Source organism: Phalacrocorax aristotelis, chromosome 12 (genome assembly GCF_949628215.1).
Source record: "Phalacrocorax aristotelis chromosome 12, bGulAri2.1, whole genome shotgun sequence".
Taxonomy (NCBI): Eukaryota; Metazoa; Chordata; class Aves; order Suliformes; family Phalacrocoracidae; genus Phalacrocorax; species Phalacrocorax aristotelis.
The window spans coordinates 2,135,952-2,150,639 of NC_134287.1; the positions used below are offsets into that span (position 1 = coordinate 2,135,952).

General features: G+C 43.0%; 2 protein-coding genes and 1 long non-coding RNA gene across 9 annotated transcripts in view; 1 reads left to right on the plus strand and 2 right to left on the minus strand.

The window, feature by feature from the left end:
- Positions 1 to 294, minus strand: part of MARCHF8 (membrane associated ring-CH-type finger 8) — a 94,385-nt gene extending 94,091 nt beyond the window's left edge. For 2 of the 5 annotated variants that reach the window (XM_075107656.1, XM_075107651.1), the window contains exon 1: positions 1 to 136. Coding sequence is in view for 1 of the 5 variants with exons in the window: in XM_075107650.1 (XP_074963751.1) it covers positions 1 to 279 (279 nt within the window). In the remaining 4 variants the exon portion in view is untranslated. The other 3 variants (XM_075107650.1, XM_075107655.1, XM_075107658.1) reach the window with 3 other exon arrangements.
- LOC142063665 (uncharacterized) overlaps positions 71 to 14,688 on the plus strand; it is a 22,527-nt gene continuing 7,909 nt past the window's right edge. Inside the window, exon 1 of the long non-coding RNA XR_012662821.1 lies at positions 71 to 530. This is a non-coding gene — a long non-coding RNA (uncharacterized LOC142063665). The remainder of the gene's footprint in view (positions 531 to 14,688) is intronic.
- Positions 12,437 to 14,688, minus strand: part of ZFAND4 (zinc finger AN1-type containing 4) — a 23,709-nt gene continuing 21,457 nt past the window's right edge. For all 3 annotated transcript variants that reach the window (XR_012662820.1, XM_075107649.1, XM_075107647.1), the window contains one exon: positions 12,437 to 13,349. Coding sequence is in view for 2 of the 3 variants with exons in the window: in XM_075107649.1 (XP_074963750.1) it covers positions 13,214 to 13,349 (136 nt within the window). In the remaining variant the exon portion in view is untranslated. The remainder of the gene's footprint in view (positions 13,350 to 14,688) is intronic.

The window sequence follows — 14,688 nt, forward strand, 5'->3', positions numbered from 1 at the left end:
CTTGGTGCCCCACACAGGGCCCGGGCCGGCGGCTCCTCCTCCGGCTGCGGCGGCGGCTGCTGCTGCTGCCGCCGCCCATGCCCGGGGCCGGGAGGCGGCGGGCCGCGGGGCTGGGAGGCTCCTGGGGGGCCGGAGCACCCCCGGGTTCTGTCGCCCGGCTCGTTTACCGCGGCTCCCCGGACGGCCGGGCTGCCTGTCAGCGCAGCGGCGCCCCGCCCCGGCCCGCCCCCGCCGCCATGGCCCGGAGGAGGACGGGGAGGCGAGGCCGGGCGGCCCCATGGCCTCCGCCGCCTCACGGCTTCCAGCTCCCCTCCGCGGGCGGGCTCCTGGCACCCGCGCGAGCGGGGAGGGCGGCCGGGGCCGGGGCCGGGGCCTCACCTCGCCCGGAGCCGTGAGGTGAGACCCGGCGGCGAAGCGAGGGGCCTCCGGCCGCCTCCTGCCACAAACAGCGCTGCTGATGTCGTGTCCGAGGGGAACCCGGCTTGTTCTTGAGGAGAATTAGAAGAAAACCACTAAACTAACTTCATAAGGTGCCGTTTAACTTTTTAAAATTTATCTGTACTATAAGCTTGAAGATGGCATGCAGCTGCCTTCATAAAGTGTTTGGTATTACTTACTCACCTGCATATATCGATTTATCAGCAGAAGGTTACTTAAGCAAAAAAGTTAGAGTACCAGAAGGATGCTAACAGAGTTGGCCCCATAGCTGTGTCCGGGCGCCACGCTCTCTGCTGCTATTTTACACTTTCATTTTGCAAGGAGCAGGCTTTAGTAATTTCTTCTCAAAGAGGAATCTCCGGAGATAGGCTGGAATAGGTGAGCTATACTATCGAGGTGCATTATACTGGGGGGGGGGGGGGAAGCAAAGCGAGAATTTTATGAGAAAATGCCAAGGGAGAGACTTCCTCTGCCCAGACGTGGGATCTATCGCACTTGGGAAGAAGAACAGGCAGCCTCGCTGGGCTGTTGCTGTTAGTGCAGCACAGGCAAGCAAGCAGATAAGATTAAAAACAGACAGAAAACACGGAACGCTCCTGACTTGACATGCAAGTTCTTTCACTAAACTTAGTCAAAGTTTTTCATGTCCTGAGTCTGCACTTGTTCACATCAATAATTTACAGGGCTCATGGGAGATTACCTTTACCCTTAGAAAACAGTGAGAAAAGCATAAAACGTATAAGGTAACCTCTTTGACGCAGAGCACAACCACTCCCTACAGAAAAATGACATGTTACGGTAGCTTTTCAGGGCGCAGAGACGTTGGGCTGAAATTCTGTCCTGACATTTCAGAGTAAGGACGCCCATGTAGCGAGGGGGGAGAAGCGCCACCCACAGAGTATGGGGTGTGACTTCCTGGGAAGAGGGGAGTGTGCCTGCAACTCCTCTTTAGTCCTATGTAGGCTGACATTAAAAACCAGATATTTAAATGGTATCCCCTTCCAAGATAGGGTATGGTAACGTGCGTATGTGGTGATAATCACATCCTCTTGAGAGGCAGCGTATCGTAACTGATTCTCTTCAGTTTCCATCCTAAGCTGTACTGCTGGGTTACCTTGAGGCCCCGGGGATATCTCAGAACAGGCTGTTTTCCTCCATACTCTCAGTCCATTTTGTTGTGGAGTTTTAAAATTATTTTTCAGGCTAGGATTGTATCCCACTGTGGGTACTGCACTGCTCAGCACCCAGTACTGTGTGCCACGCTAGGAAAGGGGCCTGTAGACACAACTGGAATACAAGTAGAAATTATTCAGATATACAGTCACACAGAGGGCAGATCTTCCAGGCAAACTAGAATAACTAATGATTAGGCCTGAAATGAAAGCCGTCGCAATAAGCCACCGGTACACCCCCCTTTAATTCTCCAGGGAAGCAAAGTGCCTAAATTCCTTTGCAGATCTAAGCCCTCCCTGTGTTTTGCAATTATTACTCCACAGCCTCTACGTTTCCCCAGAAAGCTTGTCTAGTATTTTAACACTTGTTGCTGTTCTTGAGTTAAAAGTCTCAGAAACAGCCACAGAGCTAGGACTAAAGACTCAACACTGAAGAGCAAGCGCTCTTGTGAAACATCTTCCCTGCATGCCTCGCAGCCCCCAGTAGAAGATGCAAAGCAAAGCGTTTGCAAATATCCCCCTCGCCCAAATTTACAACTATTGTAAAAAATAGGAAAGAAAGAACAAACTTAAGCTGAAGGACATTAGTCAAATGTCTTAAATTCTTCTTGCTAGTGTTGTTCACAATCTCAGTAGGAATAGAAGGTTTTAAAAAAATTATGGGAACAGAACATCTGTTTTGTTAATTAGCAACACTTTGCTAATTGGATACCTCTGGCTCAAAGTTAAGGGAAGACCATAGTTGGGGAATACGTGCCTAGAAATGCGTGTCACGCTTAGCTAAAGATACTGGTGGGTCTGCAGAAAGTGCTGCCCCGGTGCCCTGCACGCAGGATCTGGACTGTGAGCATACATGTGTGGTCTTTGTAAATACTCGCCACCAACAATAAATTCAATTTGTTTAAGGTCGCAATAGGAGAAGCACCTCGGTGCCCAGGAGTCTCCAGTTCTCTCTAGAAGCAGCACAGATCCAGCGTATGGTTATTAAGACTGTGCTTTTCAGAAATACTTTTATTCCTTTTAGCAGGAAGACCTGAAAATTGTTGTGGGGCAGAAACCCCGAATAGTTAAAACTATGGAACAACTGTACCCTTTTTTTTTTTCTTTAGTTATGACAACACACACAGCAGTTACGTGGAAAGGCATAATTCATATTTTCCCAGATAATTATAAATTATCTTTTTATTCTACAGTATCGGTCTGAGCACCTGCATGTTTCCATAGCAACTCCACAATACTTTAGGGGATTACTTTAGAATTCCACTGTGGCTTGGGTCTCTAAAGTTATTTAGATTTTCTGGGGAAAATCTGTTTCCAAACATAAATTAAAACTACTGCTACCATATATTTAATAAGCTATACCAGTGTCCTATATCGTCATCTGCAACACCTCCTTGCAGCATTTTTAACAAAACCATGCAACATTATATCCCTGGAATCAGAACAGGTGTTAGGACTCAGGGCTGGAAGCATCCCTGAAGCCTCGCAGGGGATCGCACGAACGTGAGGGGCTGTTGGGAGACTGTAAATCCCAAAAATCCACATCCCCAAAAGTCCCCTTGCAAAGAACAGGCAGGTGTAAGCGCCTTCACGCACTCAGGTACCTACGTGCTCATTCATTTCACACGCATGTATGCGAATCTGTGGTTATTAATTTAAAATGTAGAGAAAGACATCTATTAGACTGGATAGCAACTACTAAAAGAAAAGAATGTGAGCCTGATGACTCGGAAAATTTAAATCCAGACATATGCATATGTGCTTGCACGTGCAAACATGACGTGCATGCGGACAGGACAGGATGTGCGCCTAAAGCTTTTTCTTTGCTAGTTTGTCTTCAGGTCACCTCAGCTCCTTTACTTCCCTCCGCCTGCGTATCCTGAGCTGCGTATTTCCCCCATCTATCCACTCTCTTCTGTGCACAGTACTGGCAGAGATGAGGGGAATTCCTCCGGAAGCTCTCTGATGGCCCAGGGCTCACTCCTTTCTGCACTGCTGCCCTGCCGTCTTCTGCCTGTGCTAGGTGAACAGAACAAATTCGGGTAAGAGAATGAAAAAGAGGAGCGTTAGGTGAAGGTGAAAGGAACTGATGTGAATTCAGGTGAAGGGAACTGATGTGATTTCACGTAGAAAGATGGAAGGAAGTATAAATAAAGTTATGTCTTTCCTGACTGTTTTTCATTCATACAAAGATGATTTCAGGTTCTGAAAGGAAAAGGAAGGAAAACAGCTTGTGTCTGAGAACTGGAATTCCTTAAAACCTTTTATCAATGTGCTTCAGACAGCATTAAGTCTGCTCCACCAGGTAGGTGGGAGCACTTTCTGCCATTCTGTCCCTTAGAACATCGGGAAAACTAGATGCATCTTTCTTGCCAATTTTAGGAGGAAAATTATTTGCTGAGATAGTTTCAGGGATGCAGAGTGTCATGTGTTTTCCAGATTCCCTCAAGAATATGAAAAGAGCAACTACTGCTCCCTTTCTTTGCCAGCCCAGAACATCCATGTTCAGACACGTGATGACTGACAGATGCTCACTGTCCGAAAACTGTATTCTGCTACAATAAATGGCAACAGCTTATAACTGAATGAAAGAAGTTAGATGATTCACAAGAATTGCGTGGCAGGCACCTGAAAGATGTCACAACAGCGAACAGGCACCGTACAGTGTTAAAGCGCTGACCCTTTGTGAGTTAAGAGGGGAGGATGTAAGTCCAGAAGTGAGGCTACTCATCAAATACGTAACATGCAACATGACCAAAGAGCTGCAGGCACTGTAAAGCAAACCGTTTTTCTTTCTCAGATAATTTCTCTTTGAGAGCTCCCTTTTTGGTGACTTGCAAGCAGTGACCCAGCAGATTGCACTCTTCAAAGTCTGTTTAAGGAAGCAGCTTTTACCAGAAAAGCACCAGATTTCAGAGCTTGTATCACCTTTAATCAAAACACTGCCAGAGCTCCAAGTCAGGTGATTTGCAGACATCTTAGCAAGTGTATTTCCAAAGTGCCTGAAATTTGTCAAATTTTCTTCAGTCTCAGATGCTAAGTCATTTCTTAGCACTGTAGAAACTACATTTTACTAACACCTGGCCTCGGAAAATCACCAGGACGAGATAATTTGAAACCCATCTCTGAGACAGAGTGGCATCAGCCATTAAAGTCTCACTTGGAAAGCAACAGGAGAAAAAAGCATTCCTGCCTGCAAACCAAATCGTAGCCTGTCTCACAGCCCTGCGATGTGAGGCCCTTGTGCCTTGGGGATCCAGCGGACAGTGACTGTAGCCACGCAGCAGGTTTAATCTGGCGTGGTGCGGACAGACAGGCATACGGCTACACCCCCCAGCGGACTTCGGCAACTCTTCACAGTCATGCGAGGGTGCCTTTGAAGACCGACAAGATTGGATACAGCTTTGAATCTGTCTCAGAGCAGATAAGCTTTTGCTGTCAGAAAGTCTAACCCAGGCCTCATAAATGCTATCTTCAGTAGAAGCGTTAACAGGGATTTTCTTGTTACCAAGCCTCAAAACTAAGGAAAAGTTTGGCAAATGCAACAAACTGGCCTTCTGAGGTAATTTCTCTAGATAAAACTAGTTGTCTAGGTATGGGTCAGCTGGCTCTAGGGAAATGCACTCAACATTAATGCTGACGGCCCTGCAAGTCATATAGCATCCAGATAAAAGAAAGGAGAAGTTTGTACCTTAGGCCCTTCTTTGCGTCCAGTAAATTTAATGCTTAGTCAAGGCAGGATATGCACCACTAGAAAAAAAGTGAAGCTCAGTGACAAGGGATGCACCGTCAAAGGTCAGGTGGTACTGCAGCTCGGACTAGAGCTCACCATTTTCTTCCTGTACTTTGCAAAAAGCAGAAAAAAAGTTTCCTCCTCTACTGATCAGAACTCAGAAAAAGGACCTGAGCACTGCGCTGTACTTCCAGGTTTGTTATTCAGACCATGAGGAGAGCATTGAAAGTTATATTAACTTACGCCCCCCCAACCCCAGATACGCAGAGGAGGAAGGACACTTTCTGAGCCTCTCTCATAGCAGTTGGTATTTCAGCTTTGGCCCTCCCCGCTGCAGTAAGTAGATTGTGTGCATCCAACACACAGATGTGGTGGAGGTGTATAAACAGGCAGCCTGTTTCTGTGTAACAAAACGCAGACACCATCTTTCTCCTAAGCACAGCGATTGTGCTGAACTCAGCTAGATGTTCCCCTCACAGAGCTTTCCTACATTTTCTCTTCATACTCAAAACCAATGCTATTTATATCCTTTCCAGAGTACAGACAGATTAACAATAGTAAGCCTGCCTTGGAAGAGCCCTGAGCATATTTTACCAGGTATTATTTTAATCACAATTTTATAGGCTTCCATTTTAACAGCACCTCGAGGAGCTTAAAGCTAAATATACAAGACAGGAATATGGGAACCAGGGAACTGAAGAAGACAGAAGGAACTCTGAAAGCGTACTGCAAAATTAGAGGAGATTCAGAGGACAGCAAACGTAATTAAGGCTCTGGAATAGCAAAGACAGTGAGTCGCTACCATGAAAAAGATGAGTAAGAGGAGATGTGATACAAACACAGAACATACTATTTAGGAGACGCTGTTCTCCCTTTCTCATAACACTAGACCAAATGAATTTCAATTAAAAACTGGTAGGAAATTCAAAACTGCAGTGAAAAAAAAATGCTTTTCATACTACACATAAATAGAAATAAGTGAGACTGTGAATCTGTCAAGATTCAAAAATAGTTTTAGACCTTTATGAGCCTCCAAATTAATATCGTCCTGTACACTGAGACAGCAGGCTCTTCACAAATCAGACCAGTCATTAGCACAGGGGGTAAGACCCAGTGCTGAAAACAAGTTCCTGCACACTCAGTCACAAAAAAATTCTTGCACCTTCTTCTGAAGGGTCTGTTACCTCCTGTTCTCGGAGAGAGGTGCCGAACTGGATGGATCTCGGGCTAATCCAATCTAGTTCGATGAGTGCTACGTTTCCCCTGAAGCAAGCTACCTAGGATCGCTGGCAAGGCACCCTATGCTAAGAAGAAATCCTGTCACTCAACTCTCAGTCTCAAGACCATGTTTAAAACTGAAGATACTTCATTACACAACTTTGCGTTCTAACTTTGCACCTGCCAGTGCAGGTTTTTAGCAAACCACTACCACATCCCAAACGTGTCCCGTCATGGGCAGGACATGCAGCACTTGACATTAAGTACACATTAGATTGATGGAAAATAAATCCAAGCCTAGTGTTCAAACAACATCAGTTCAAGTAAAACAAAAAGACTGTCTGCAGAGTAAGTTTATGGATAAAAGGGAGACAAAAACCTAAGTGTTCACTTTTCTTTTTTTTTTTTTAAATTTAAACAATAGAAGAGAGGGTGTTTCAAAACTCCTGTTTTTTCCTTTTAGAAAACACCAGTTTTTATTTCCAACTCATTAATCCTCTTAACCACAAACCATGTAAATAATACAATTTTTGTGATTAGGTATTGTTTTGAATTTCTGGTGCTGGGCAGAACACCTTATTTCAGCAATAATTCACCATCCAGATGTGATTCAAGCACATAATCCTTATGTAGCTATATATACACACACTGTATATATGATATATAGTAATCAGCCCTACTGAAGATTGGATTAAAAAGGATTGAAAAGAGCCTTAAGGGGTGGTTTAGGAATAAACTGCTGTTGCTGAAGGCTTGGAAAGCTTCTTGAATTGCAAGACCAGAAAGGATGAGTAGAGTAAGGACCGGTCAGTTTGAGCAGTTACTGGCAGACACTCCTCACACACCGCTGAATTGATTCTCTCATATCCTGACCCTGTATCCATAGAAAAAAGAAAGCAGTATTTGTCGTCCTACAGTATGAAATTATGGGGACGGGTGATGTTTTTACTGCATACATAGCGTCCAGCATGACTTAGCTAGCAGACACCTCTGAAATTCATACTTGCAGGACTGGTGGGGACGTACATGAATATTACCTAACAGTTTACATGACAAAAACCAGCACACAATCATGTTTTGGAGGCACTCCTCCATTCTGTCAAAGTTTTTTGAAAAACTTTGGAATTAAGAAAAGGGAAAGAACGTACCTCCTCAGATCTGTGCAGAGTGAGCTGAATAAGGGTCATAAAGAAGTAATCACAGTTTTCCTTACCTACGGTTTTCTTTGTAAATCTCATTATTAGACAAAACCAAGACTTTTGCCATTCTTAAATGCCTCCGCCGCCCCCTGGTGTCTCCTCTCTGCAGCGTCTCACAGAAAGGTAACGCCTCAACAAGTTCTCTGCCACGAAGTCCCTGTGTAAGGGAAAAGTTACACACAAACTAGTGGGCCACACTTCTAGATGCAGTTCTTTTCAGACTGATGCTTGTAATACCTTCTGAAAAAGATCTCATTATTAGGGAAGCTTCATTCCAGTAAGTTACTGCAGAACAAACAAAACTTATCTCTTACACTGAACGCTGCCAGCAGAAATTGCTTCAGATTAGCTGGAGTACCAGGAAACTGGACTGAAGGGAAATAGCTGTCTTCCTCTTATATGCAAACTTCTGTAGATATGCTATTAAATTGCTGCTTATGCAAGGATTTTTTTTTTCTGAGTAACTGTTAATGGGAAAGGCAAAACAATGGCCTGAGCTAAAATGATTTCTAAGAAATATGTACACAATGGCCATAAAAGAACACAGAGCAAAGAGTTACATGGTTACATTGACGAGAAACCCAAACATGCTAGCTTGTTCATGGACTCACTGATAAAAAAGGTGGAAGACCACCGAGACTGACACAGAAGAAAGCTGAAAATGCAAAGTCTCCCAGCCACTGAATGTGTGTGTGGTAGAAGGAAGGAATGGGAAGGAAAGCAGAACCTAAGCTATAGACAAGACTCACGTATTGGTAAGGCAAGACGCACGCTGGGTTCTGCAGTTTTCTTAAACAGTGCGTTCCTTTCGACGCGTTTGATGGCTTTGAAGCAAGTGCCTTTGAGTACTCGTAATAAGGTGTGGCCAGTGCTCCCAAGAGCAACTGGTTACGATTAGGTTTTTTATTCATGGAATCGGTTAGCTGCAGGAAGGAACTTGGCTCAGGGAGTCAATCCACATGTGGTTGGATGACGTGGTTCCATTTTTTGAGAAAGAAATATACAGAAAATCTGGCACATCATTCTTGAAAGACAGAATCACAGAATCCCAGGTTGGAAGGGACCTCAGGGATCATCTAGTCCAACCTTTCTAGGAAGAGCACAGTCTAGACAAGATGGCCCAGCACCCTGTCCAGACTGGAAAGGATTTGAAGTACAACTTGTTCTTTAGCTACTCGACTGTCTAAGTGAAACTCTTATCAGGTGGAAGAATTCATCAGGAAAAATCCTATAGGATCTCAGGAAGTCTGAAGAGTTGGAGCAGAGGGTCCCTTCTTTATTCTGTGGCTGTAAATTCTAATTAAAAGGGAGTAGTGGATTCCCCTCAAGAGGAAAAATAAGGCAAGCAACCATCCTCCTGTAAAGCAAGCAATGGGGGAGGGACAAAGACCAGCTTGCTGAAATACCTTGCTACAAGAAGGATCAATAAAGGAATCCACGTTTCACTGATTAGGAAATACAGACAGGCTAGGAATGTAAAATAGATCAAAACCAGCAATAGCCTAAGCATCAACAGAAATACATAGTTCTGTCCCCGTTTGTACGTTTGGCTGGTTTATCCCAAATCTGCTCTTAGATGGGGTCTCCACTGACGTCTCATGGCCTTTGTGTAACATGTCATGGCTGAAACGCAACCCTCCTTACCTTTTCAAGCAATTGCTCTTTTCCGGCAAAAGGGATAGAAAAGCATTTCTGATCAGTTCAAACATTTTGCTTGCAAAACCTTTGATTTCTATATTTGCCCTGTGTGGGTAGGGAAAAGTAGGATAAAACCTAATATTGTGAAAAGGAATGTTGCTTTACCCGTGCACAGATATGCCTGGAACAGTCAATGACACGCACAGGGAACTTCAGAAACATCTAATATAAACTAGGAATTGAAACCAGCTAAAGGTAACAGAACAGGAGACTGTTTTGGCAAACTTCTGCTGAGAAAGTGAATAATTACAGTTCTACATATTAAAAAGCCAAGAGTTACCATCCACAATATCCCAATGGCTCTAAACACACCTGCTTCACAAGAAACAGCCTAAGTTCATCTTTCTTTCGAGCACATAATCTGATTTTTTTAGACAATAATCTTTAAATGTGACAATAACTACAGGAAGGAAATCACCTTTTTTTCGTTGTTTTCCACCCAACACTCCAACCATTCGGAACACTGCAAAACTCCCCCAAACTAAAATCAGGGTAAGAACTACAGCAATCAGAAGCAGCGCTGGCTCACATGTCTGTGCCATAGCTTCACATGGCTTTCTTAGTTACATGAATGTGCTCATGTGAGCAGCTGTGGCTCAGTGCTGACATAGATACCAGAGAAAATGTCAAGATGAACCCAGTTTACATAAAAATTGGAAAAACATGACCCAACACAACAGCCGCAGATGGAAGCAGCTCCTTTCCAGGCACAAGCAACTCCAGACCCACAATTTACACCCAGGAGATGGTGCCTCATTACGAAGGTTAGAAGTACTTCAAAAGAAACCAAAGTGTCTAATAGTGATATGTAAAAAAGCTAGAAAACCTTCATTTTTGTAATATAAAGCATTAACAATTCCAGCCTTGTCTACAACTGAAGACTGTTAGCAGAAGGCACCAGTGCAATTACATCCCAAGGGACTGCAAACTGAACAGAAATGGGAGTCGCAAGCAGGAAGGTTTTTATCACCATAGCCTTTAGAGATTTCAGAGAAAGGAAATACTTAATTCAAGACCCAAAAACTTTTCTGACACCTCCGTGGAGCTTCTCAGTTTTACACTAGAACCCTGGAGATGGTTCATCAAGAGACCAGCCTGGTTATGCCTCACAAGTCCTCAAGCATAAAAGCAGCATGGAAAAAATATTTGGCAGGAAGGTAGAGAAGCACACACCGAAGTCACTGTTAAAGTTCTACTATGTAAATGCTTTATGATACAATCTAATTACCTGAACAAATACACAAAAGCTAAACGTTTGTCTACAGCAGATGCACAGCACCACTGTGCACTAATGCTCAGAAAACCAAACTATTCAGGGAAGTTTACACAGTAAACAGTAATTAATCCGTAGCACAGTCTAACACAGGATTTGGTAAAACCCAGTGGCACGTAAATGAGCAGCTAAAGGAGTTAATTACAAATTTAAGTGCTCTTAGTGCTATGCTACTGATTGAAAATAAGAGTGCCTGTAACACAGTACCGGAGATGAGAACAGAAGCAGAAGAGTTCTGCACAAGAAATATCTGTATTAGGTATAAGCAAAAAAAAACTATAATAAAAATTATAAGGAAACTACACATGTGGAAATCAGATTATTACTACATTGCATTTTCTAGAAGTGGTGTTGTGCACTTCATTAGGCAGCTGCAGAAAGGGAGAGCTGCAGTCGAGGTTTGCCTCAGAGACTTCCTGCCACATCTCAGTTACATCGTCTTACTATTGAGGGTGGCCTTTCTAATGCACTGCAAAATAATTTCCTGACAATTATACTAATGCAAAATCAGATTAAGCAATAACAGCCAATATTATTTTAATTCCACTTCTTACCAAATCTCTACTGTACCCACACAAAGACCAGTACCTCTGTCTTAAGAAAGCTGCTGAGCCACAAATAGATAATTGCTGGGAAAACAGTAATACATTTGCCCCGTTCCTTACTCATTTACTTTGGCATCAAATACTGTCCCATGCTGGGGATGACATAAAAACTACAGGCACGTTCACGGTACCTGGCACTGCTCAGTAACGACGTGTTCTTCATACTAGGTGCAACTTTGTCCGGTAAGAATAAGCGCAGAGGTCACACACACAGAACCACCATTTTACCTTATCACTGCCCAGAAGAATGATTGTGAAAGTCTCTTTTTCGGAGATCATCACTCTCTGAACACTACAGAAGGGTTAAGAAGTTGCAGGTAGACTACTTGAAATAGGTTTCCTCCAAGGATGAGAATTCTTCAAGTTACTTCTCTCCTTTTCAGTGATCTTTCTCTTTTTGGCCTAACTTTTGATTGCTGTGCTCACCAGCTGCTACTGTTGGACTGGAACACAACACACATCATTTTAATACCACCAGCTAAATAGCTGAGGGCTCTGGCAAGAAAGGAAGCATGACCTTCAATTGTCTAGATGCAACGTGGAGGGGTTTTTGTCGTGGTGGGCTGATGTAGGGTTTTATTAATCTGCTTATACTAGAACACCTCAAGCAAGATAAGCTTATAAAAATATTTCAGACACAGTGAGGGAACAAGAGCGGAAAGGTCTATATACACCCCCCCACAGCCCTTGTGGTAGGTAGATTCCTCCAACATCACCTTCTGCAGTAGCTGCGTGCTCACTAGAGGCGTCTCATGCAATTGCTGAGCTGCCTTTGTACAGTGCCAGCCGGAGGGGAGAAAGGCTGCAGGGTGATGCATGCCAGTTGCAGGACGCCCATTTTGCCTTTGCTAGAACACCTGTAAGACTGCAGGAGGTTTACTGAAAGCACAGAGTGTTGGTTACACTATTCCTCATGGAGATGGTGGGAGTTTTCCCACCAATTCCAGTAGAAGATATGAGCTAGTGCTTCGGGAGGGGATGGATATAGACATATATATATCTTGCCCCTTCCTCCTACAACAAAGCCCAACTTTTAATTTAGGAGCATGCTGTAAGATAGGAAAAGTTATTTTCTACATTTATAAAAGCATAAACGAGAATAAAATTTAATATTTATTAGAATTTCTTCCAGTAACAGCATTCAACATCTTAACAAACCAAGTCGTGAAGTCTTAAAAAAATCTAGAATTACAAAAAAAGTTAAAATAAGTTGTTCCTTATATTTAACGGCAACAAAGGGGGAATTTTCTATTTAAAAACAAACTTGTCATATAAACAGTATTATTTTAAGAAAATGTGATGAACATGATATGTAATTTTCAGAATGGATACACAGTGTATGAATACCAATCTGAATGGAGCAGAGGGGTGGAACACAGTATCCCCTTAAAAATCTCAAAGTAGGCTGTTTGAAGAAAGGGCGGGGGAAGAGGATCTTTCCAGTGAAATAACTTAGAACATAGCACGCAATGGACAAAAAACGCGAGAGCACAGAAGACATTACATGACACCCTCATTACAACACCCCCTCAAGTCTGGTTATACAGTAAATAAAGTTAGTAAAGTGCATCTTTTAAAGACTTGTCTAGTGAAATAGCTTTTCCAAATATAAAACACAACACAAGACGTGCAGTAACAGTTAAATCATAGTGTAAGTTTTTAAAAACTAATCTTTAACTTTTCATTCACTAAAGAAGAAAAGTTTTAACCGCAGTAGTGTTCACATTATTCTTCGATAGGACGCATCCTCATGTGCTTTTGTTACTTGGCAAATCTTTAAATACGGAGCATGGCAAAATGATGCAGTTTAAGCAAGTGCTTCTCTCAAGGTAATACAATTCTTCACTGGCAGAACGGCCACATGCAGCACAACCACGTTAGATTTTGGGAAGCTTTGGCGCACTAACGACGGGATTGGTCTCCTGCAAATACCTCCGCCCTGCACTCTTATAGTCGTAGGTGCAGGTGTGAGTCTCTGCATAGCGGTGCGTTGCACAGAAGTTGTTTCCACATCTGAAGAATCAAGAATATTAGAAGTTACAAGCTTTTAGAAGCTTTTAACTCTCTTACATGCTGGGAAACCTTTGGCTTAATCACGTCTTGTTTATTTGTCATAGCTGCTTGGATTCTAGTCATCCTTGACTGAGAACATTAACTGGTGGGGTAATCGAAATGACATTTTTGTAACTTAATATTGCAGTTTTGACCCAACAGTTTCTTCAGCTGGAAAGCAAGATCAGTACTCCTGGAACCAGCTGGCAAGGATAAAACACAGTTATAAATTAAGAATGATGGGCTTAAATTTCTTTTTAAAGACCTCACACAACATCAGTTGGCAGAATTCAGAGGACAAAGCTACGGGACTAAAATAATGGCATCAGGTGAAATCCACATAATGCATTTCCATTTAAAAACACCACGTCATTCAAAACAGATGTTTAGTTCAGCACAACTTCTGCCTGGCATAAACTCAAATTAGTCACTTGAGACTAATAAACACAGATTTAGTAGGCTGCAAAGACATCAGAAAGGCTAACTATAGGGAATACGACTCCCTGTATGACTGGATTAGGGTGCGTTTTTCCAATATCAGTTGCAATTTCACTGAGTTAAGATTATGGCTTTTGCCTTCAAACTTGACAGCTCAGCAGCTAAGACTCCTAATGGGAGGAAAGCATACACTAGATATTGTATCTGACCTGAACAAGTGCTTAAGTAGAGACTGACATTAGTGTCCTGTTGCCTGATTATTTGATAAAACTGTCAGGAAGCAACAAAACAATTGCATCATTCAAAATCAGAATTCTCTTGAAATGGATTAAGCATTACTTGTCCAACTTACTGTCTCACTATTAGACTATAATCCTCTATTTATTTATCTGAGTTCGTAATAAACTCTGCAGCTGTTCCTGAGGCTTTGTGTGGCTGGTAATAAGTTTGCTTTTCTTTGGTTCTTGGTCCCTTAATCACCAGTTCTTTCATACACCTGCATCTCTATTTGGTTCACGTTCCATTCTAGTAAAAGGTCAAACAGTTGCTCCTTTTTAAACTAGAACGAATGCTATTCTTGGAGATGTGCAATTTCCCCCCTTTTTCTGTGCTTTATTTTTAACCTTAAGCAAGCTGCTTCGGTACTCCTAAGAAGAGCTTGCAGCGCTCTGCTCAGCAGGAAAGTGTGCATGGCCAAAACTGTTTCAAAACCAGAGACTGAAGAGTCAGTCAGGAGGCAGTTCCTCACCCTGGAACTTCAACACAATTCCCCAGTGGCAGAAGTCTTGTTCATTTTGCTATTGATCGGCATGAACCAAGATCAGCTTCAAATGTAGCCTTCACAGTGCAGCAGTTCCCAACC